This window comes from Bombyx mandarina, chromosome 20 (genome assembly GCF_030267445.1).
Source record: "Bombyx mandarina strain Sakado chromosome 20, ASM3026744v2".
In the NCBI taxonomy this organism is placed as follows: Eukaryota; Metazoa; Arthropoda; class Insecta; order Lepidoptera; family Bombycidae; genus Bombyx; species Bombyx mandarina.
Genome location: NC_143226.1, coordinates 2,005,662 through 2,029,190, shown reverse-complemented (window position 1 = coordinate 2,029,190; position 23,529 = coordinate 2,005,662). Strand labels below are relative to the sequence as shown.

Below are 23,529 nucleotides of genomic sequence, written 5' to 3'. Positions count from 1 at the left end.
TGTCTTTTCATTAGAAATTGCCAATTAGAGACTTTTATGCAATTTGTAGAGAAAGAACAACTTTTATTTATTGTAACATAATTTAATATGAAACTTAGTTTGTTTTTATAAGCTTTTCCATCTAATTACGCAATCGATTTTATTAAAAAAATATCTTAGCTGAACTATTTACATCCTCTACAATACTCTACATTCTACACTAATTCGAGTGAAGTCGCGAGTATATACCAGTAGTAAAGTAAATTGATCATTTTGACTAAGTACACCAGCTCTCTCTCTTACTGCTTCACGGCAGAAATAGGCAAGGCGGTAATCCGTGAACGTGCGAGCTCACAAGATACCCCAGAACCAGTAATTACGAAAATCATAATTTTGCAGGTTTGATTTTGTTGACATAATGTTATTCTTTCACCATGGAAGTTATTTGTGAAAATTTGTTTTACCTATGGGTATTGCATTAAAAAAATTGGTACCTGCCTGCGAAATCGAATACCCGCAGAGTCGCATCGCTCGATACGAATGCACCGGCCGTCTTGGCGTTTCAAGATGGACAGCGCCACACAGAGTGTGATATCTTAGTCTTCTAATTACAGTTTGGCAACCGGCTCGATGCCATCGTTGCTGGTAGCAATGGAGTTTAGATAGTCATCGATTAGTATAAAATTACTTGGACTGTGTTATATGAAAACTGAAATGTAGTGAAGTTCGTGTATTAAAAACCATAATCCATTGGGGTGAAACTGCATAAATGTCCCAGTGTAATTGTTGAAATTTAGTGTCTTCAGTGGGTTGTTTGAATGAGCCCGAAAAGCCGCATCCAGTTATTTTGTTTCTTTTTGCCTACACTTTAAACGTTAAATAAGTAATATATTCCATATATAACGATTAATAAAGTAATATATTCCACGCTTAGTCACTAAATTAACCAAAATATTAAAACAGTTCACATTAATTCATAGCTCGTGTTCCCGCCAAAAAACCGTTTGTTGTTTCGTTTCATTTAAAATATTGTTTTGGTTGTACGGCCTGGTAATGGGACCTTTAAGCCAAGTCTTTTATTTGATTCTTACATTCTGTTGTAATACGAAAAATGATATGGAGCTAAATGAGATGAAGCTGAATAATTAAAGACCTCGGTCAGCTGGGATGAAATTTATAAAACGAAGGTAAATATTTCGTAGGTTTTTGAAATACGTAAAACGAAACGTAACTATGATGGCAGGAGCTTGTCATTTCGTTGATTTCGATACATAATTCCTTAATTTATTAGCTCTTATGAATTATTAAATTGTAAAGCATTAATAATTATTCTACGTAGGATTAAGAATAGTGCATGATATCTTTATACTGAACACACAAATTTTACTACGACTAACTTAAGTAAGTGATTTACTCCCAAAGAATATTGCAAGAAAAAGCCAAGTTACTAATATTATCTTTGAATCGATCTATGAAACAAACCAGCGGTTCGTTGTGAATATATTATCGTTATGTCAACAAAATTATGAGCTAACCGATAAGCAAAGGTAAGATTTCTCAATATTCGTTAATTTATTACAAAATTGTAATTTCGAAATACACATGAATAAGTGCGCAAATAATTTAACTTGTAAGTGGTACAGTTTCTGGAAATCTTATACAAAGAATTAATAATAAGACGCTATTGAAAAATAGTTTATAATATTGTCATTTGGGATAATAAACAGCTTATTAATTTTAATCCAATGAATCATACAATTTTAACACCACATTTTATTATTTATATACGGTCGGTTACCTGCGCTAACATATTGTAATAAATAACGAGTTTATATTTCAGGTATTAGCAGTATTAAAACTCCTATCAAGATGTCTTTGGATCGTGAAAGTATAGGAGGTATACCTCCAGTCACCAATGTTGTTGCAGCCGCAGATCCTCGCTCACAACTTCTACAAGAAATGCGAGAACAAAACTTTGATCTAATCAGATTTGCATCATACAGAACAGCTTGTAAACTGCGCTTTGTACAAAAGAAATGCAACTGTGAGTAATGTATAGTTAGAACAATAACAATCTATTTATTTAATAACTTATTTTGAATAATATGAACTTTTCAACATGAATGTAGATAAGGGTCTCTTTTTGCAATAGTGGTTATTAGACCCTGTAGTGTTGTAAATTGATTTACATAATATATAACAACTTGGCGTCGCTTGGTGGAGCAGGAGCTAGGGGTCTTGGGCATGACGTGGGAGGAGCTAGAACAGACTGCCCAAGACCGATGTAAATGGAAAAAAAATTATTTGAGCCCTACTCTCCAGCAGAGGGTAATAGGAAAGAATGATGATGATGATGAATATATTGATTGGCTAAAGAAATCTATTAGTGACAAATACATATGGCAACATTTACTTTCAGTAAACTGAAGTCTTATTGTCCTTAATACATAAATACTGCGGCAATACAGAGTTAATTAATGTAATATGATTAAAAGTTCTACCTAATTCCTATAAAACAGTCTCAAAGCTGTTTTACTTTTAATGTAAATTTAAGTGCCAGATAGAAACTAGTATCAGAGTAAACAATGTAATGCTGGAAGATATATTTTTAACATTTACTGCTGAATTTGTTTTTGAATAAGCAAGCTAAACTATTTACTACAATCTTAGTTTTGAAATTGTAGTTGTTTTGTCATTTATCTTCCCCTTTCGTTGAACTTTGAGTGATGGTGAAGAACGTAATGGTTTATGGTATATGGTTAAGGTTTTAATTTTCTTCTTCAACTCGTGTCTACCCAATTGTCCCTTCACATAGAGTCCATTCCCTTACCTATTATGGTTATAACTTATTGATGTCAATTTGCAAGTTCAATTAAGGATATTTGTATTTCAGTACATGTCATAGACATATGGAATGTGATAGAAGCATTTCGTGAGAACGCACTCAATACATTAGAGCCAACGGCCTGTGTAAACGTCACAAGATTAGAAACTTTAGTGTCATCTCTGTATCATAATCTGAATAAACGCTTACCGCCTGCACACCAAGTTTCAGTAGAAGCGTGCTCAGCGTTACTCTTAAACTGGCTGTTGTCAGCATACAGTACTGGGTGAGTGATTTATTTTTATATCTACATGTATTCCTGATAGAAGTTTATAGAAGAATATTAGAATTGAAGAGATAGGCGGTAGGCAGCGGCTTGGCTCTGCCCCTGGCATTGCTGGAGTTCATGGGCGACGATAACCACTCAATATCAGGTAGACCATATGCTCGTCTGCCTGCAAAAACAATAAAAATAATAATTTGATAGACTATCTTAAATTGAACACCCAAAAATGTAAATCTGTACACAAATTTTCATACAATTTTTATGTTACTTAAATTTCAGAGGATCAAAACAAAGCATCATTTTATGCTTACACTTACATTTTCAACTTAAATACTAGTCATATCTTTGACTTTACTCTGATTATGTCACAAACATTATGTCTTGCAATTTTTTGTGTAATCAATTATATAAAATTATTATTTCAGTGAGAATGTGGGAAAAATCAGAGTATTCTCAATTAAAGTGGCATTAGCTACAATGTGCGCTGGTAAACTAATGGATAAACTACGATGTGAGTATTTATTAGAAAAATTAAGTAATAAATAAACGACCGCTGATAAATTAACCAATAATGTATTACAAAATTAGCTATGGAAATTACTGGTGGTATGTGATGTTTTTAAATCTAATAGTTGTTCATGTAAGTGATTTTAGTGTTAGACTGTAGCCCTCACTTAACATATTTAAGCAACAGGTAATAAATACATTCCTAAACCTATGTTGGTAATTTTTAGATTATTTGAAATTTTGGCTTAAACATTATTATGTAAATTTAGATGTATGGAAGCAGAAATATATACCATACAAAACATATTCTGTAAATGCATATACATATACACATTGTATAATGTTTTCTTCATTGAAAACTTTTAATTTTGTGTAATAAATAATGCCAATCCAGACAGGGATGGTATTTGTTATTTCAATGCTCTTTTATATTTATAGTGTTTCAATAAAGAGTAATTTATCTACCTTGTTTGGTTATGTCTTATATATGTATCAAGTATATCATAAAGTTAAAATATTACAGAATTATTAACAAAACATAAACAAAATAAAGTACACCATTTTAATAAAGTAAATATTAAATAGATATCTGCTTTCTTAAATCTTTTAGTCAGCTGAGTTTATATCTTCCACAGATATATTTTCGCAATTATCAGATGGTAATGGTCATTTATTGATGAAGAGACTGTCTGACTATCTACGTGAAGTACTGGCCTTGCCTGCAGCTGTGTATGAGTCACCATCATTTAGTTATAATGATACATTGGCACTAACTATTTTTAATCAGGTATGTAAAAAAATTGGATCCTTTTTTTGTTAAACTTGAACTAATATATATAGCATTTTTTTTAAATATTATAATACTTCTACTGTGGTTGCGTGTTGCTGGAAAAAAAAATTCATTTCAATTACTCTTGAACTTGAATTTGACTAATACTAAGTTATATATTTTTTCAGAATGGAAAGATAACAGTGAATGACTTCCTAGACACATTAATGTCTGATCCTGGTCCTCCATGCCTGGTCTGGCTACCATTATTGCATCGCCTTGCCAGTGTTGAAAATGGTAAGTAACTTATAACTAGAAATAAGTACTGAAACAATTTTTGCTGTCATCAAAATGAAGCCTAAATGCATTATCTTTTATTGTGTAGAGTGGTATGAGTTCACAGCCTATCTGGTGTTAAGTGATTATCGGGTTCACATCACATAGAATGTAGTCTCCAACCTAGACATAGATGCGGGTGTGATATATATTGGAATAACTCTTATACTACCTTTCAAATTCAAGCTCATAAAATATTCTTGTTTTGTAATGAATGTTTCCTGAAACCAAAACATGCTTGCAGTTAACACTGGTTATAAATATAAATAAGATTATATCAAAAGTATTCTATTTCATTTTCTTATATGCTAAACTTTAAAAGACTCGATTTAGAGTCGCTTTTTTAATGCCACGAATTTTAAACATACTGAGGAGTAAGACAGCCTTATTGGGGGTGTAGATAAAATTGAATGTATATGTTACGGTAAATGTACACTCTTGGGAAATGTGCACATTTGCCAAAAAGTTAGGTATATGTGAATTGAATATAATGTATATGTACCCATATGTGTATGTTTCCCAGTAAATGTGTACTGTTGCCTTCACGTTTTGGTAAATGTATACTCTTAGCTTAGTGTTTTAAGAAAAGTTACAGTAAATACAAATAAATTAATAATGTTGTAGCAGTAAAAAATATATTTAAATAAACATAATACAAAAGGCTTTAATAACGAAAATTATTTTAATTAAAAAATGTAAATGACAAACAAAACATACATTTCTTTGCATATTATATAACATGTCGTAGGTTAGGTGAGGTGCACATGCGCATGCGCACCACATTACTAGCACTTGCGATTTCGTATTTTGTATGTCATGCTCACATTTACCAAATTGTCATTGTGAATTCAGTGTAGACTTCCCTTTGAATTTGTAAATGTTAGTTGAATGCACATTACCCAAACGAGGAGGTAAACGTGCACATTTACCGTAACATATACATGTCGGCGCGTGTTTTTATAAACCATTAATTACTTCATGACATGACATGACATGAAAATGTCTCTAGATTAAGTTAACCTGAATCATTACCTTAAGACATTTTTCCTTCAGAATGAGAATAATTTGGAATAGACCTCGAGTGTTATGACTTGGTTTTTTTTTTTGGTGGACCAGCTCACAGCCCATCTTATGTTAAGTGGTGTATCAATGTTCAGATGGAAATAACAAAGTTCGTTTTCGCATTCCCCAGTGGTGCACCCGATGTCGTGCAGCGCGTGCCGGCGCGGCTCGCTCACCGGCTTCCGGTACCGCTGCACGCGCTGCGCCAGCTGCACGCTCTGCCAGGACTGCTTCTGGCGGGGCCGCCCGGCGCCGCCGCACGCCGACGACCACGAGGTCAAGGAGTACGCCTCATACGTAAGTACCGCCGGACTGCTTGGTGGCGACGCGGAGAGCGAAGTTATGTGAATTGTTGAATGAATTGTTCCAGAAATCGCCGTCGAAGCAGATCGGCGCTACGTTACGGAAGTCGTTCCGCTGCGTTCCCGAACGGGCCCGAGCCCAGCTGCCGCGGTACCCCGACCAACCGGAGAGGACGCTCAACCTCAGCCATATTGTGTTAGTGCATCAAACTATTTTTTATATATATTATTATATTATATTTGTGAAAGTGCACAAATGTGGGAAAATGAAAGCCGCTGGACGTAACTTCTCGGGATCGTCCGAAAAGTCCGCTGAAAAAAATCTCAGTAAATGACCACCATTTTACTGAGATTATATTTCATCCCATATCATCTCATTTCATTGCATTTAATATCATTTCACTCCATATTATCATTTTTCATAAAAATTATGAGTATATATTAAAATAAGACTTTACCTAAAGGACTTAGTTACCAGGTCACAAAAACCCTTTAAAAAAATGTATTTGCAATATATTATATGAGAAGTGTGTTATCAGGCCTCCGTCCCCAGTGCCGGCCCACAACGGCTTCCCGGAGTACGTGGGTGGCTACGTCAACACGGGTTCTTTGGATTCGCGTTCGTCCCGATCCACCCACCGCAGTACGTATCTATATTTATCTGTACTAGCGTTCATCCGAAGAACGAAATTCGACCGTAATGACTGATACCCCAAGACTTAGATTCATTTTATACATTACATTGTCTCTGTCGCTTTCACATTTTGAAAGAAAAAATATTAAAATAATTGCCAAATTTTTTATTATTAGTAATACTAGTCTATTTCTCATCTCGTTCATATTTTCATAGGTATTAGCTTCATTTATTGTATAGAAGGGTAAACAAATTCACGGTCTACCTGGTTTTAAGTGGTTATTGGAGCAAATACACATCACAACATGGAAGCCGCCGCTTATCCTATTTGGCTAACTCATACATAAACGTATTCTAAGACATTACTTAGAAACTACCTCGAACTCACTCAACGAAATTGGTATTTTTATTTCCAAGGATAATCTAAATCAATTTGGCAGCATTTATGACATGGAACTCTATAATAAGCCATTTATTAGAATTGAGAATTAAATAATACATTTATGCGGCAGGTATAGCAGAGCATCTATCGCGTGGAGTGGACGACGAGCACCGCCTCATAGCGCGGTACGCGGCTAGACTGGCCCAGGAAAACCGGACTATGGTAGGACGTGTGAATTTAGAACATATAATATTTAAAATGTACTAAAATCCTTATCTCTACTCACAATTATATGTTTTTCATTTCATAGCCTCGTGCTGGAAGATCGGCCTCCTTGACTCCTGAGTTGGTACGTATACTTTTTGTACGAAATATAATGTCAATTCAATATTTTTGAAGTGAAACTTCTAATGCGACTTCTAACAAGGTTGCGTTAAACGTTTAACGCTACCATACTAGAAAGAGACAGAGCGAGAGTGAATGCGCGACACTCGAACGCATGCGCGTAGTGTACCTGTTACAGGCCAGCGCGAGCGTTAGCAACGAGAGCGTCCAATATATTAATGAAGTATTTAAAATAATATTTACATACTAGCTGTAACCGTCCGCTTCGCTGGGCATTTCAAATTAACATTATTATTTCCCACCCCCACAAAGATTCTCATCATTATCGTCCCCGCAACTGGTGTAGGGAGTCCAACACTAATATAAATATTAGCCTATCCATTAAGTACATGTATTTTCTACATGGATACCAAGTTTTAAGTCAATCGGATGCATGGTTCAGTAGTTATAACGGAACATCCGTAAAAACCACTGTAGATTTATATATTAATATAGATTTATTTTTCCATCTATGATTTAAAATATATATAATATAAATGTTGAGGATGTCGCATCCCTTATGCACAGCGCATCGAAAAAGAAGTTTCACTTCATTCACGTGCACCAAGTTGCGCGCCGCATCATTTTTTATGACCGTTTTACTTAATTAAATTATGTACGTTCTAGGGTCGTTCGTCGTCCGAAGGCTCGGAAGTGGACGCGGCTCGACAACAGCGCGAGCTCATCTCACAGCTGGAGGCTAAGAATCGAGAAATTATGAGGGAAATAGCGAGACTCAGGTAGGTCCTCCCGAAACACTATATAGTTGATGTGCTGAATTCAGTCAGTAGATTCAAACATCGTTCGTCTGATTGAATTCAATGTCTATAGTAAAATTATTTTGTCCGTGCAGTTTGGGTCATAAACAATCGGAGTGGTGAAGCGAGTATTTCGGTCTCTCTTCTACTCACGAGTCTTTTATTTTTTATTTTTTTATTGCTTAGATGGATGGACGAGCTCACAGCCCACCTGGTGTTAAGTGGTTACTGGAGCCCATAGACATCTACAACGTAAATGCGCCACCCGCCTCGAGATATAAGTTCTAAGATCTCAGGTATAGTTACAACGGCTACCGCACCCTTCGAACCGAAACGCATTACTGCTTCACGGCGGAAATAGGCGGGGTGGTGGTACCTACCCGTGCGGACTCACAAGAGGTCCTACCACCAGTGAAAAGTCTTATGGACGGGTATAGTGATGCGCATTATTGTTGTCGATAAGCGTTATCGATAGTGTATTTAGTTTTGTCATTTTGTTTGGTTAGTGATAAAAATGAAAGTAAAAATCATTAATCGAACACTTACACCACATATCGTCGCAGCAAGTTAACGAGAACGGCAGAAATTAACACTTTTTAACTTTTCGGGATCTATTTTGAATCCAGTGAAAAATTTTAACACATTGTTGATAACATTACGTGCAAATATTATTTTGAATAAATTCTGCCGTTTTGGTACAAAACAAAGGAGTAGCCATTGTGTCACTAAAGAAATTCAGACAGCGAATGAATAAAATCACATTTCTTTTCGACATGTCCTATAATTTGCAGGTAGGTACAACAAATGACTCATAACATAACAATGTCTCACCGCTTTTCGTACACCGCCCCGCCGCCGTATTCCTGCCTTCGATGACTCATTTGTTTTAATTGATAATGACGTTGCGCCCGCGCAACATGCTCACCGCCCTAGCCGGGCTATGTTTTATGACCCAAACTGCAAAAAAATTCTACTATAGTATAATTAATTTTCGCTTAGTGAGTTGATATAATGTGTTGCTACAGACGCCAGCAGGAAGCCGAAGCCGGTGCTGGTTCGACGTCAGCCCCGCCGCTAGTGTCGGAACTGAGAGCCCTCAGACAACGGAAGGACGAACTCGAAGGACATCTCTCCTCGCTTCAGGACTCCAGGAAACACCTAATGCAGCAGCTCGAGGGACTCATGAGGATGCTGAAGGTAAATATTGGTTTAATAAATATTGCTTTTCAAATGTATTATTAAAATATCACGCTGTATAGTGGGTTACGTACAGGGTACAGGGTGCGATTTTTTATAATAGGAATTCTTACATAGTGGCATATAGACCTAAAAATGTAACAAGTGTGAACATAAGTGATCTTAATCAATAGTGAATTATCTGTGCGTCATAAGTCCGTTATAAGTAACTATAAAAACATGTCTTATCTATATATATAGACCAGGGTAGAAGCCTTTAAAAATAATGAAAAGTGAAAGAAAATAATAGTAGGATAAAACCCATTACAAAAGGAGGGGAATATTATAAAAATGAAAGGAAAAATAATTTACGGGCGATCTGAGGTCGGGAAGGGGATGGGGGGGGGTTAAGGGTAAAAAACGGTTTTTCTCGATTTCCGGCAAAACTAAAAGTCCTATGGAAAAAAGTCAAACGGCAAAGTTGTAGGTAACAAAAAGATCTAACGTTAGTCTCGCTAAAACTCGAGAACGGCTGGACCGATTTGGCTAACTTTGGTCTTGAATTAGTTGTGGAAGTCCACAGAAGGTTTAAAAGGTAGATAAATATGAAAATGCTCGGAATTAAATAAAAATAATAATTTTGTTTTCCTTTTGATGTGTCCCCCTTTGGACGGATTCCTTTGGTTTGTTTTAAGTTTATTTTATACAAAAGTTTGGGTCTTTTATTTATCGATTGAGGCACTACGAAGTCTGCCAAGTCAAATAGCTTATAATAAATAAAATATTACCACATTTAATTTAGTCGTATAATTTATTCAAATCAAATCAAAAAAAAAATATTCAACATAAATGAAAGTACAAAATGAAAGTATACAATTATTAAGAAAAAAGAAAGAGAAAAATATTTTTTCCTGGTAATTTTGTATAAATTATTATTCGGAATGTTTATTACAATACTTCTTCTTCGCGTGTCCGGGTTTGTGAAATTCTGTAAAAAGAGCAGAATTTTTTAATATTAGACATTTAATTATACTACATTTGGAATATATTTTATTCTTTCGAATATCTATCGTATAGAACACCTAGAATTGTCAGCATCACCACTATCGACTCGCATTGTGATATCTACTAGCTCCTATAACATAATTACTTATGTAACTGCACTTTTTTATTGCTTATATGGCTGGACGAGCTCACGGTGTGTTAAATGGTTACCGGACGTGCTTAGGGCGATGTGAACTAACTTCATTATCACGATAGTGTTCATAAGTATATATTGTAACCAAAATCTATTGTATACAAACTGGATTGCGTCCATTGCGCGTCGTGGTCATTCGGTGTAATCGGAAACAGCTTGAACGAGTGATCTAGAGATCTTTCTTCTTCAGACGATTTTTCTTCGTTCTTGTGTTCATTCCAATGCGGCTCGTTCTCCATACATAGTTTGAATACTCGCGCCAAATCTTGTAAACACTCATATGTGTTGCCGCCCTCTGAAATAAAATTAAAATCAGGCTTCGAATATAGATATGTTATTTTAGAAGTGAGTTTTGTGTGAAATTCTGATATTCTAACTTTAGTGAATGAATTAAAAATAAAATTCAGTATACAACCGTAATGAGTTTATTAACAATTTGAACGTGAACCGTCGATAGATAGACTCTCTATTAATGCGTATAAAATGCGGAGCGTCAGAATATCGACTATTTGCGCAGTTTGATTATAGGTATTAGATATCGGTACGTGTATCGGACGTGTCTTAACGCGAGCGTTAAGAACACATTGTTTTAAACCAAAACAATGTGTTTGTATTATTAATTTACAAGAACAATATATCATATTATAATTCTATTACCCGAATGTCTCGCATCTATAACGATCTGGCAAAGTCGTCAAAAGAGTTGCACATTTTTACTTATAGGTTAGGCCTTAAGAACGTCATTACGGATCCTCCCGATCAAATTAAGGCTGCTTTTAGGTACCTCAAGCACCGGTCACCGTCCTCGCCGAACCCGTCGCTTGCGACGAAGGGCTCGACGAGGAAGTTAACCAATAGACACAGCCCACTGAGTTTCTCGCCGGATCTTCTTAGTGCGTCGCGTTGCCGATCCGTTGGTAGATTCTGCGAAGCATTGCTCTCGCTAGGGCCAGTGTTAGCAACACTCCCGGTTTGAGACCCGTGAGCTCACCTACACGTTAGGGTGAAGCTGATATAGCCTCTTAAGGCTATCAGCATAGATAGGTAGGAAAAAAAGTAGGTTAGCGACATTTATAAAAAATTTCAATGACAACCTCTATGTTAATGTTTAGAGTAGATTAAGTAGTATAATTGTTTAATGTATATTGTGAGTGAAATTATTTTCTTATATTATAAGTTAGATTAGTTTCTCGTTATCATAATTGTAAGGAACTTTGTATACACACTCAGCACATTTGTTTGGTCGGCTTATGCTACAAGCCCGATTTTTTACTTGTTGTTACTTATTGTGTATCTTTTAAGCTTGTAATGTATATTGTGTGCCTAATAAATAAATAAAGAATGATACGGTCACAAAAAATAACCGCTTCCGAAGCTAAAACGGACTCACCTCTCGAAGTAGAATCACTCAAGCCGTCATCGTGTCGCATGTCGTCATTGAAGCAGTCCGTAAATGATTTCAAATAATTTGAAGTACATTTTATTTGTTTTTCTGAAGTCACATTTCTTGCGTTCGAAATACGTTCGTCTTTCGTTTGAGGAAGACTAGTGACGTAGAACAAACCGGTAACAAAGATATAAATCGGATAGTACATCCCGATGGCACTCCGCTAAGAGGTTTGGGTTAGAATAAAAATGCTCTTTAATTTATAGTACGTACGGTTTTATGGTTAACTTTGTTATTTTTTGTTATCATTTTGTTATTGGAATTCTTGTGATTGTTGAAAAGTCATAGAATTTGTTATGCTTTAACTAAATTCTTTAGCGTCATTAAAATTCTTATTATAGTTTTATGTTGCGCCTCTTGTAAATAACGAATGCCAAAGTTTACGATTTAAATGCTTTTTTCGTGTCACACTATTTCGTATGTTATGTTGAGTATGTTGTTTTTTCGCGACAAATTCTTTTGTTTATATACAGTGTGTGTTTTTTCATCATCGTCATAAAAAAATTTATAAATTCTTTGAGAATCGTCATCTTTATTACAAATCTACAGATTACATTTTTTTTGTTGTTGTTTCAGACACAACAATCATCACCGCGTTCGACGCCCAATTCGTCTCCTAGATCAACCAAAAGTCCACCTTTGCCGGGAGCTCAAACTCAACCGTCTGCACCGGAAAGGTAAATAGCTAAATAACATACCTGTATAATAAACAAATATAGTATATTTTTAATTTAGCCACCTTATTGTGAGATTATTTGTGGATATTACTATTATTAGTAAATGGTAAAAGTAGTGAACGAAACGTTTCAATGTCAAATAAATTAAACAGTTATTTTGGAGGAAAAAAGTTTTGCAGTGAAACTATTTTAGAATCGTTTTGACTTCAAACTCGATGAAACGAAAAAATAAGTCCATAGTGTTTTTTTAATACAGCGCCATCTATGAGATTTTTTAATACCAACGTGTGTATGAAACCTCTTGTAGTGAATTTTAATTTAGGATTATACGTGAAGTGAAAATATCAATTCACAGAGGGTGCTAACTCATGCTATAAAAGATGATTTACAATTATTTACTAATGACAACATTTTATATAGACATTTAGAATATTGACATTTAGGATAATTGTTTTTTTATTTTTGAAGGTTTCACTTCTACCACGTGTGAATTGCACACGTTTTTTTTTTAAATATTCATCTTCCAAATTGGTTAACTGTAGACTTGGTAAATTGTATTAAAGTAATGAAAATGTTATTGAACAGAGACACGAGCGGCCGCGGCAACGTGAGAAGCGCGCCGCAAACGCCATCTCTTGGCGAGAGAGAGCGGATCGACATGACGCACAGTCTCGGTAAGCTGTCCGCTAGCTACATATAGGGTGTGACGTAAACTTCTTTAAAATCTTATCTTATAATATCTATCTATAATATATCTATATATTTTTTTATTGCTTAGATGGGTGAACGAGCTCACGACCCGCCTCGTGTTAAGTGGTTACCGGAGCCCTGAAATAAGAGTTCTAAGGTATCATTATAGTTACAACGGCAACATAATACGTACATACATACATTTTTTTTTTTTTTTTTTATTGCTTAGATGGGTGGACGAGCTCACAGCCCACCTGGTGTTAAGTGGTTACTGGAGCCCATAGACATCCACAACGTAAATGCGCCACCCACCTTGAGATACAAGTTCTAAGGTCTCAAGTATAGTTACAACGGCTGCCCCACCCTTCAAACCGAAACGCATTACTGCTTCACGGCAGAAATAGGCAGGGCGGTGGTACCTACCCGCGCGGACTCACAAGAGGTCCTACCACCAGTAACATATATTATGTACTTATATTTCAATTGATGGGTACAAGTAGTACAGCCGCCTGTAATTTGTTTCCTATAGTGATGCTTGTCCACCTGATGGTTGTCTGGAAGAGATCGCTCTTAACGGTAACCGTCTACAATAAAGCATCTCTATCTCTCTCTCAATCTATCTGATTCAATTTTAAAAAAATCAACATATTATATATATTTTTTATTGTTACGTTGTAGAAGATGTCTATGGGCTCCAGTAACCACTTAACACCAACTTGACTGTGAGCTCGTTCATCCATCTAAGCAATAAATAAAAAAACTTCCGGCTTGGGCCCCGTGAGCTCACCTACACGTTAGGGTGAGGCTGAAAGAGCCTCTCAAGGCTATCAGCATAGGTAGGAGAAAAAAAACACGTCTTTATTTTAAATTGTAGAATGTCGAACATTTTTCTTAATAATATTCAGTGATAAAATAATAATTTGTAATTCGTTTTAGGTGCAATGGAGAGCATGTCCAATGAAACGAGATGTTTCCCTCAGAACCAAAGGCCTACGACAAGTAAGCTTTATTTATTGCATTTCACAAATATGTATTACTTACTCACTATGTGAAACTTTATTGGAATTAAAAAAATACATTATAGATGTATATAAGCTATTATTTATTAATAGGTACAACGTTGTGCCAGATAACGTAGCTTAATTCTGTTGTGAAGCAGTAATGCGTTTCGGCTTGAAGGGCGGGTCAGCCGTTGTAACTATACTGAGACCTTAGAACTCATATCTCAAGGTGGGTGGCGGTATTTACGTTGTAGATGTCTGTGGGCTCCAGTAACTACTTAACACTAGGTGGGCTGTGAGCTCGTCCACCCATCTAAGCATTAAAAAAAATCAGACGAACCATTTACTGGTAACCTCAACGGTATCCAGCTGTTTGGTTTTTTTTTATTTTTTATAAAATTAGCCGGATACAAGTCCATTGGCCGAGCTGTTTGGTTGTATCCCTGGTGTTGCCAACATCCAGCTATGGTAACCACTTTTTATCCGGTGCGCCATATTAAAAGACAAATTTATCAAAATCTAAAAGATATCTATACTATAATATTATAAAGAGGAAAGATTTGTTTGTTTGTATTGAATAGGCTCTGAAACTACTGAACCGATTTGAAAAATTATTTTACTGTTTGGAAGCTACACTATTCTCGAGTGACATAGGCTTATAATCTTTTTGAAATTAAAAAAATGAAAAAAATTAGGGATCCTTACTGTAACTCCAATAATGTAACCCAAGGGGTAAAAAATTACGTAAAATATTCTTTACATCACGCGCCCTGCGAAAACTATTGATAATAGAATAAAATAATGTACTACGACTTTGTAGAACACATTATTATTTACAAAAAATGTCCCGACAGTATATGTCTAACTATTATAGTTATGCCGCAATAAGTGTTCTTTTATTTAAAAAAAATAAAACAACATCAAATATCGTTAAAATTTTCGTTAAATACCCGAGCGGAGCCGAAGCGGGCCACTAGTAGAATATATAGATAGAAGATATCGTGATATAAAACTTCATCAAACATCATCAAAATTAAAAGCTGCTACTATTGTGCCACGGTCACCTGGTTTGATTCCCATTCTGAGTCAGCATCGTTCTTTAGGTTGATAAGGTTTTCTATTACTCTTAATTGTGAGGTAAGCCGTGTGTTTAATAAAAAAACTATATATTTTTATTTTATTTGTGTGCAGTGGGCATAGACAACCGTAGTCTAAGGAGCGACCTTCTATACGCTGCGGATTCTGTGACGAACGCCATGTCCACTCTGGTCAGAGAGCTCAATTCAGGTTAGTTTCGATTTCATGTAGTAAATTATGTTATGACCTACCCTCGAATTGTGAATTATTTTTATTGTAGTTACGTTAATGTTAAAAATGAAACAATAATTTGGGAATTATATTATTAAATGCAAATGTAAAATAATTTTAAGTCGTAAGTTTTACAACAATTACATTATTTGTTAAAAAAGTTGCGAGGTAAATAAAAAAAAACACGTCACTACGATAAAACTGATTCTATTCCCAAATCAACAAATCTAATAATATATTATTTATATTTACATAAACAGGAAGCATGTTCTGAAATATGATTAGGTAAAATAATTTTAAAAGTGCATTGGGCATGACATTCTTCAAAATATCTTTCTCTATTTTCTAAGCTCTATAATATTTTCGTTATAACTTATTCCTGATATTGCAGTCTTCTGGACAATGGATGTTTATTGAATGCGCACTGCATGCTTAAAATTATTTTCAACTTTTCGAACTCCCCGTATATAAGAGTGATATTTATTGTTCACCAGATGTAAAACATCTTTTTGGAGTAAGCCTAGAATATTGTTAGTAATATTAATACAGAGCAAGCAAATAACACTAAGAAATCGTGATGGCAAAACACTTACGGCTTGACGTATGGTTTGGTTAAGTTCATGTTATTAGTATACAGGGTGTTTTGGGATCGGACACCTCAAAAACTAAATTCTACTCGTGTATATTAAATTGTCGCTTTTGTTTCATATAGACAATTTTTTTTGGAAATTTGATTAAAACTGTTTTCAAATTTTGTTTTATGTGTCAGTAAATGCCAACCGGCAAATATAGGGGAAAAGTATACTGAACTACTGTGCCTATTTATACTGTATAGGATTGTACGTGAGATAGTACCCTACTGTTACAAATCACACCCTTGACTTATGAAAACCCTTATTTTGAAATACTTGTAATAATAAGTAAATCTTCAAAACTGATTATAATAAATAAAAAATATTAACATTTTTCTAATTTGTTTTCGAATTAAGAAACAATAAAAAAAAAACATGCTATGTAGGTTTAAGATAATTTAAAGTACAGAAGTACATTAAGCTGGACCGGAAAAGCGATGTCTAAGATGAACACGTTGAGGCATTTATGAGCCTCGGGTATCACTCAATAAAGTGTTGCGCGAGCATGTCTGTCCACTCAGAGCAACCAAAAAAGCCTTAAATAATTAGATTACGTGGAAGGGGCAGTCTCCAAAGGCATATTCCTAGAAAGCACCTCTGCATTGAAATGTTCATAAAGGGTTTTAAAGTTAAAGTTTGAAAAGTTGTCCGTTCCGGTCTAGCTTTCAGTCACGTCAAATTGGTAAATGTTTTCCAGAGGGCTCAGACACCGAAGATACGGTTAAAGGCGATTCGAGAAAGCAAAGAGGTAGGTGCCAATAGTTTGTTTAAGCTTAATGAATATTGTGAGTCCGTATATAACAAAAAATAATTAAAGGCGAATTGACATTGCGAAATTAGTGGCATGAAATTAATTTCTTGACATATTTATATAATTAATTAGTAAATTATATAATAATAGTAATATTTTCGTAATGCATGCAATAATTTCATGAATGTAAATAAGTTTCGTGGCCTGCGCGATTTTTTGGTGAAATTAGTGTCATGCAACTAATTTTATAATTTTTTTTTATTTTTTTTTATTGCTTAGATGGGTGGACGAGCTCACAGCCCACCTGATGTTAAGTGGTTACTGGAGCCCATAGACATCTACAACGTGGACGCGCCACCCACCTTGAGATACAAGTTCTAAAGTCTCAGTATAGTTACAACGGCTACCCCACCCTTCAAACTGAAACGCATTACTGCTTCACAGCAGAAATAAGCAGGGCGGTGGTACCTATCCGCGCGGACTCACAAGTGGTCCTACCACCAGTAATGAAGTAGTGTAGACGCGACGTGAAAGTAATGTCGCGAAAGGGCCTACGCTGTGCGGACGTGTGTATTTTGAGTTCGCGCGCGCTTCGATCGTTGAAAATGGCAAACCAACGATGGAGTACAGATAAAAATATAGATTTCATTAGTGAATATCAGCAACAGGGGTGTCTGTGGGACCCGAAACACCTACAGTAAAAAATCAAAATTATCTTCACTCATTCGAAAATAGTTTTTATAGCTCTCAGGATCGTCATCGGCTAATTCAGAGACTAACTTATCCTTAGTTAACCATCCTCGAATCTACCAACGTCTTTCTTTTTTCTTGATAGTCTTTTTTTTTAAGTTTATAGGTATATAAGCATTTCTTTAGCTACATTGAATATAGCAAAATTGTAGCTTTGATGCTGAAGGCGCCATGGTTAATGCGATACTGTGGATTTCGCGACACTAATTTTTTAACGAAATTACTTTCCCATATTATATCGAAACTACTTTCGTGAAACTGAGCTCAACATGCATGACACTAATTTCGTAATGTAAATTCCGCATTAGAATCACGTTAATAAAAATTAAGAATCGCGTTTAAATTAACCTCGAGTTCGAATTTGACATAAAAAAACAATTATAGAATAATCCGCAATGTATTAACATTGGTTACATTGTGACGTCACCGCTGAACTAAGGTATCTTTGGAATTGAAGACATGAGTGGATGAAGGCGATATGATACAATTTGTTAATATTAAGAAAACGGGCATCAATCTTTTGTTACTTGTACTTTTTCTTACATAACTCCTTCATCACATGCAATCTCTAAAAATAGCCTTTAAACCCGGCGTTTTAAGGACTAATATGTTTTATAGGCGCATAACACCCTCATTCAATGTAAAAACTAAAAAATCTTAAAAATTGTATTTAACCCCTTCATCCACTCATGTCTTCAATCAATGAAACCTCCTATTAGGTTGGGACTACATTTTGAATACTGAATTGTATTAGAAATAAATTTTCTAACTAAGCAACCTTTTGAATGTTCTGTTTTCTTGAAAATTGTATAACTTCAACTCATCAATTGAGGAAAAAAAACGCAAAACTTGTCAATGTTTTGGAAACTGATTCCTAACTCAGTCCTGCATGGATTTGCATGTCTTCTGAATGTGACTTCGTCCATTTTGTTTGGTATTTAGGATTTTGCGTAACTTAGTAAACTTTTATTCGGATATAATAATAATAATAATAATAATAAAACATTTATTTCAGAAAAAATCCATAAAATAATAATAATACAATAGTCAGCACACAAACAGTTCAACAATACAAATAGAAAATGAACAATATACTAATTCAATTAATTAAATATACAAAGGAAATGAATTAGAAACACATAATTATATCAATACAGTAGTAACCACTCTATGTCAATATTAGCTATCATTATGTCAATCAGTCAATCAATTTGGAGAAAAAATAAAATAAAAAAGAAAATCATACACATTTCATAATGAAGAGTAAAATAATAATAAGGATATGTCAGTCTTGTCCGGTAATTATACACATCCATTTATGTTGGATCGGACAATCAGCGCGAGAAGCAATCATCCCGAGGATGCCATTACTACTGTCTCTCACTCGTCTTAAAAAAGAGGCAACCTTTTTTCGGATTATAGCTTGATAGCTATAATAAGCTTGGATATGTGTGACCAAAAAATTAAATGGAAAATACATAGGATATGTGTGACCAAAAAATTTAATGTAAAATACATACTAAGAAATAACATGAGTAATACATATGTTTTTTTTGTATTTCATTAATTTTATTGCAATTTGAAAATTCAAAGCAATTTTGAATCGAAATAAAATAACGTTTATGTTGTCATTTAGGGATATAATTTTTGTTAATGAAAGAAGTTTAAAACTATTTCGGGAGGTTTAAAGATTTGATACTAACTCTCTTCATAGAAAACAAGTTTGGTTTTTATCATTAAAAAAACTTGCCAACTTCAAGATTTTCTTGAAAATTCTGGTATCAAGGATCGATGACATTACAAGATTTTCACTAGTTTAATCCAATATCCTGATCAGCATTCCCGGTATTTAAAAAAAAACTTAGTTTTTAGTTTGGCTTGTGTCAAAAGTGGAATTGATTTTTATGTTTTAAAATTACTATACGATATAGATTTTGAAGAGGACGATGATAGCGACGAGCCAATGCCTAGACCTCAACCGCCGAGACACTATCTACACGATACTAATGTACAAGTAAGTTTTCTTGTAAACTTCATAACTATAAAGCTTTTATGACGCACGATTGTGAATACAAAACCCACTCACGCCATGTTTTGATTCATTTCATTCACATTCATATATTTCACATTTCATTCTACTTGGAATTCTGTTTATGTGATCTATTGAATAATTTTTAAATTATGTAGTAATTTACTGTGAAATCTATAAAAAAAAAACTATTACTTCGTTCCTAAGCCTTAGGAGTGGTATATTCACATATTATCCTATTTAATATAATTCCTTATCTAGTTGAATTTCAGTCTTAAGCGCTAGCTTTAAGGTATATTACCATTTCGCACGGTAGGAGTTCACCAACCTTCATATTTCTGATGTTAAGCTATAATATACATTCCGAATTGAATAAATCATACTTTATGAAAGTAAATGCTCTATGATCCAGGTTTCCGATTTAGGTAGGTTTTGGGGAAACGATTAAGAGAAGATCTTTGCCGTAGCCCTGTAGTTGTGTTGTCATTCGGAACTTGCAATGAAGATGTCGCTATCACTAGTTATCTAGGATAATTAAAATAAAATATGGTCACACTGCTTAACACACTGTAAAACGTCAAAAGTCAAAAGGCCAAAGGGTCTTACGTCAATTGGATGTAATGCGTTGACCGGGTAAAGTGATATTAAATTACCTAATCCTTTAAATATCTCCCAATGCGAACATGTAGCGTGTTTTAGCTTTGCTAAATAAATTAGATCCTGTATATAGTTTGTTACATGGTAAAAGTCTACTAGTTTAGCAAATGATATTACACGTAAATCATGTGAAAATGCCAATATATTATAACAATCGATGAACATCGTGACAAGGATGGCGCTATCCGAGGCGGGTGGTATTAAATGTATTTCATGACGGCTATCTCAAATTTAGACAGAATGGTGGTTAAATAGATTCAGACAGAATGATGGTTTATCATGAGCAGTCACCCCACCACCTGTAAGTGCGGGTTGATGATCGTAATGGACAATGTACTACTCAGAGAACGATGCTATTCATTCTCCTGTTAACTCCTCAGTCGATATTTATGACATTGACGGTAATAAATAGGGGTGCCGGCCTAGGTGTTATTACATGTTGCAAATTGTATATTTAGTGCACTTGACAGTATATTTATTTCATCCCTATTTTTTTTTCTGCTATATGTTATTTTGTCAGTCACCGTTTTGTTTTTCTTTTTCTTTCCAGAGCATAAGCACCTAGTCACGAAACGTAATTTGCAATTATTTTTTGAGGTTTGTTTTATTTATTTTTCGTTTGCTTGCTTTTTTTATGTTTTCTTTTTTTTTCATCAAAGCTTATTTATTTTAAGTTTTAACATGTTAATAGCTATAAATTTTTACAGAAATAAAAAACAATTAAAAATAAAATATTAAGATATTGTTTTGCTGGGATGAGTAACGCCATCTGTCGTAGTGGCAACGTTTTAATTATGTTTACTGTAAAAACTGTTGAAAAACAGGTACTAAACTCCCAAGTACGGACCTGGAAATTGCAATAACCACATCAGACGGTTCGGATTTTTGAAAACAAAATGCCGTAAATAACATAATGACAATAAAAAGCAAGAGATGTTGATGTAGTTTTAATTATTTAATGGTGGTAGAGCCTCCTGTGAACCCGCACGGGTAGATACAACAAGTCTGCCTGTTTCTGCCTTAAGCTAATAATGCGTTTTGATTTGAAGGTTGGGGCAGCCGTGTTACTGTAAATACAGACTTAAAACCTACGTCTCAAGGTGGGCGGGGGCATTTTGATTGCAGATATCTATGGGCTTTTTTTATTTTTATTGCTTAGATGGGTGGACGAGCTCACAGCCCACCTGATGTTGTGGTTACTGGAGCCCATAGACATCTACAACGTAAATGCGCCACCCACCTTGAGATATAAGTTCTAAGGTCTCACTATAGTTACAACGGCTGCCCCGCCCTTCAAGCCGAAACGTATTACTGCTTCGCGGCAGAAATAGGCGGGGTGGTGGTACCTACCCGTGCGGACTCACAAGAGGTCCTACCACCAGTAATCTCCGGCTAATAAAGGTTCCGGCGACCACTTAACATGAGATGGGTCGTGAACTCATCCACCCATCTAAGCAATAAGTATAAAACTTAAATGACTAAGACTAACAAGACTAAAACTTAAAAAGACTTATTTTGTACTTTTCAGGATACGCCTCCTCCGCTGCCGGCTCGCACGGGACATTACTATCCTCGGACATAACCGCACGTACTCGAACCTACTAAGCACTATGTACTATATGACTATTATATACTTAACTAGTTTTAATATATAAATACTATATACTGCAGAAGTACCGACCCTCAAAAAATCACGGACACTAGCGCCATCTATGTATCGCGGAGTAAATATTAATAGTTTGGAACGATTAATTATTAAAGACAAAATTAATTCGTTTTCTCCTATTATGTGTAATAAATAAATATGTATTTTGTGTTGTAGTCTGTGTATGTCCAATGAGAATGACTGCGCATATTTTGTTTTGTTGGTTCGATATATTTTTCTTAATAGATGTCGTTGTATTATAATCTCCTGTATTCGTCGCCGTATAAAAAATCAAATGAAGATAGTATACGCGAAATTAAAAGATACGTTCTCATATACCGACTTAAAATAAAATTTAGTGATGTGAGCTCAGATTGAAGCTAATGTCCGTGATTTACATTTGAGAACAAAATTTTGGTATATTGATGTGCCTTTGGAAAACATACAGCATTGTATTATGAAGAAGCAGTGTGTACTTAGCTTAGATTCCTTGTCTATGTCCAACCATAGACCGTCAATTTAGTTCCATCTTTAGCCGCTAGGTGCTGCCAGCAAGTATAAAGGGAGCGCAGCCATCTTTGATCTTCATAGCGTTGTGTACTTTCGTACTGTGAAGTCGCAAGTCCACAAATATTTATTCGACTTCTTATTAATTGCAAAAAATATTTATTTTGTGTTTCTATGAGTGTTATTTTGCAATCATTACGAGTATTATTTACCAATCCTATCATCGGACGCCATGAATCACGCGTCATCTGTTGGAGGTGATGTTGAGTCAAGCTCCATAATTTCCGAGAGGGAAGATGTCCAGGCGAGACGCGATGGAGACGCCTCGCGTTCGAACAGCTCGTCAAGCGAAAAAGAACAAAAGGAGTCTCTGCGTAAGAAACGACGGGATTCAAAGGTAACGGTCGATCTTCGAATCGGCTCGTTATCCCACCAGGTCAGTGACGTTGTAAATCTAATAATGCATCAACTGTGTGTAACAATTGAATGTAACGAAAAATGTTGTAAACAAATTGATCTCGTCAATACGGAAATTTTGACAAAAACACAACAGATTTAAACTAATAATCTTTGTAACATAATTACTGAAAACTTTGACAAATCGTCTCCGTCGTACAAGTTACCCGTAAAAAGCGTTTTAAATTGTATACGGAAAAAAGGGCCGTATGTATAGAAATAACACGTCAAAGTTTAATTTCCGTGGTCTCTAACAAAGTATCCTGTTGCCAACGCACCACTCATTGAGGAATTTTTGTTTGATAATAGTAAATTGAAATCTATTCAGTCCCTCGGAGGGCTACAATCCTATTTGTCACGATCTCGTACAAAAGGTAAGCCA

At 35.1% G+C, this 23,529-nt stretch overlaps 2 protein-coding genes across 5 annotated transcripts; one reads left to right on the top strand and one right to left on the bottom strand.

The window, feature by feature from the left end:
- Positions 1-1,236: 1,236 nt before the first annotated feature.
- LOC114245088 (dystrobrevin beta) lies at positions 1,237-22,671 on the top strand. Of its 4 annotated transcripts, XM_089736027.1 has the most exons (21): positions 1,237-1,526; positions 1,820-2,023; positions 2,873-3,089; positions 3,515-3,600; positions 4,232-4,383; positions 4,554-4,662; positions 5,894-6,060; positions 6,134-6,261; positions 6,605-6,708; positions 7,212-7,303; positions 7,392-7,430; positions 8,093-8,205; positions 9,249-9,420; positions 12,621-12,721; positions 13,307-13,395; positions 14,348-14,410; positions 15,604-15,699; positions 17,050-17,100; positions 19,785-19,867; positions 21,090-21,136; positions 22,068-22,671. In XM_089736027.1, exons 2-20 carry the CDS (start codon positions 1,849-1,851, stop codon positions 21,102-21,104), a joined length of 2,052 nt encoding a protein of 683 aa, XP_089592153.1. In that variant the 5' UTR covers positions 1,237-1,526; positions 1,820-1,848; the 3' UTR covers positions 21,105-21,136; positions 22,068-22,671. The 4 variants fall into 4 exon arrangements, with proteins under 4 accessions (XP_089592153.1, XP_089592155.1, XP_089592152.1 ...); XM_089736029.1 differs by lacking the exon at positions 17,050-17,100 and having other exon boundaries at positions 22,068-22,629; XM_089736026.1 differs by lacking the exon at positions 21,090-21,136 and having other exon boundaries at positions 22,068-22,266.
- On the bottom strand, positions 9,925-12,585 carry LOC149500580 (uncharacterized). Its single transcript, XM_089735959.1, has 3 exons — positions 11,988-12,585; positions 10,704-10,892; positions 9,925-10,387 (listed from the first exon to the last, which is right to left on the bottom strand). Exons 1-3 carry the CDS (start codon positions 12,190-12,192, stop codon positions 10,332-10,334), a joined length of 450 nt encoding a protein of 149 aa, XP_089592085.1. The 5' UTR covers positions 12,193-12,585; the 3' UTR covers positions 9,925-10,331.
- Positions 22,672-23,529: the final 858 nt, after the last annotated feature.

Coding starts and splice junctions, on each gene's coding strand:
- LOC114245088 (XM_089736026.1), top strand. CDS start 1,849: ATGTCTTTGGATCGTGAAAGTATAGGAGGTATACCTCCAGTCACCAAT. Junction 4,663..5,893: donor CCTTGCCAGTGTTGAAAATG/GTAAGTAACTTA, acceptor CGCATTCCCCAG/TGGTGCACCCGATGTCGTGC. Junction 13,396..14,347: donor CGACATGACGCACAGTCTCG/GTAAGCTGTCCG, acceptor AATTCGTTTTAG/GTGCAATGGAGAGCATGTCC.
- LOC149500580 (XM_089735959.1), bottom strand. CDS start 12,192: ATGTACTATCCGATTTATATCTTTGTTACCGGTTTGTTCTACGTCACT. Junction 10,893..11,987: donor GAGTGATTCTACTTCGAGAG/GTGAGTCCGTTT, acceptor ATTTTATTTCAG/AGGGCGGCAACACATATGAG. Junction 10,388..10,703: donor CGCGCAATGGACGCAATCCA/GTTTGTATACAA, acceptor CTCTTTTTACAG/AATTTCACAAACCCGGACAC.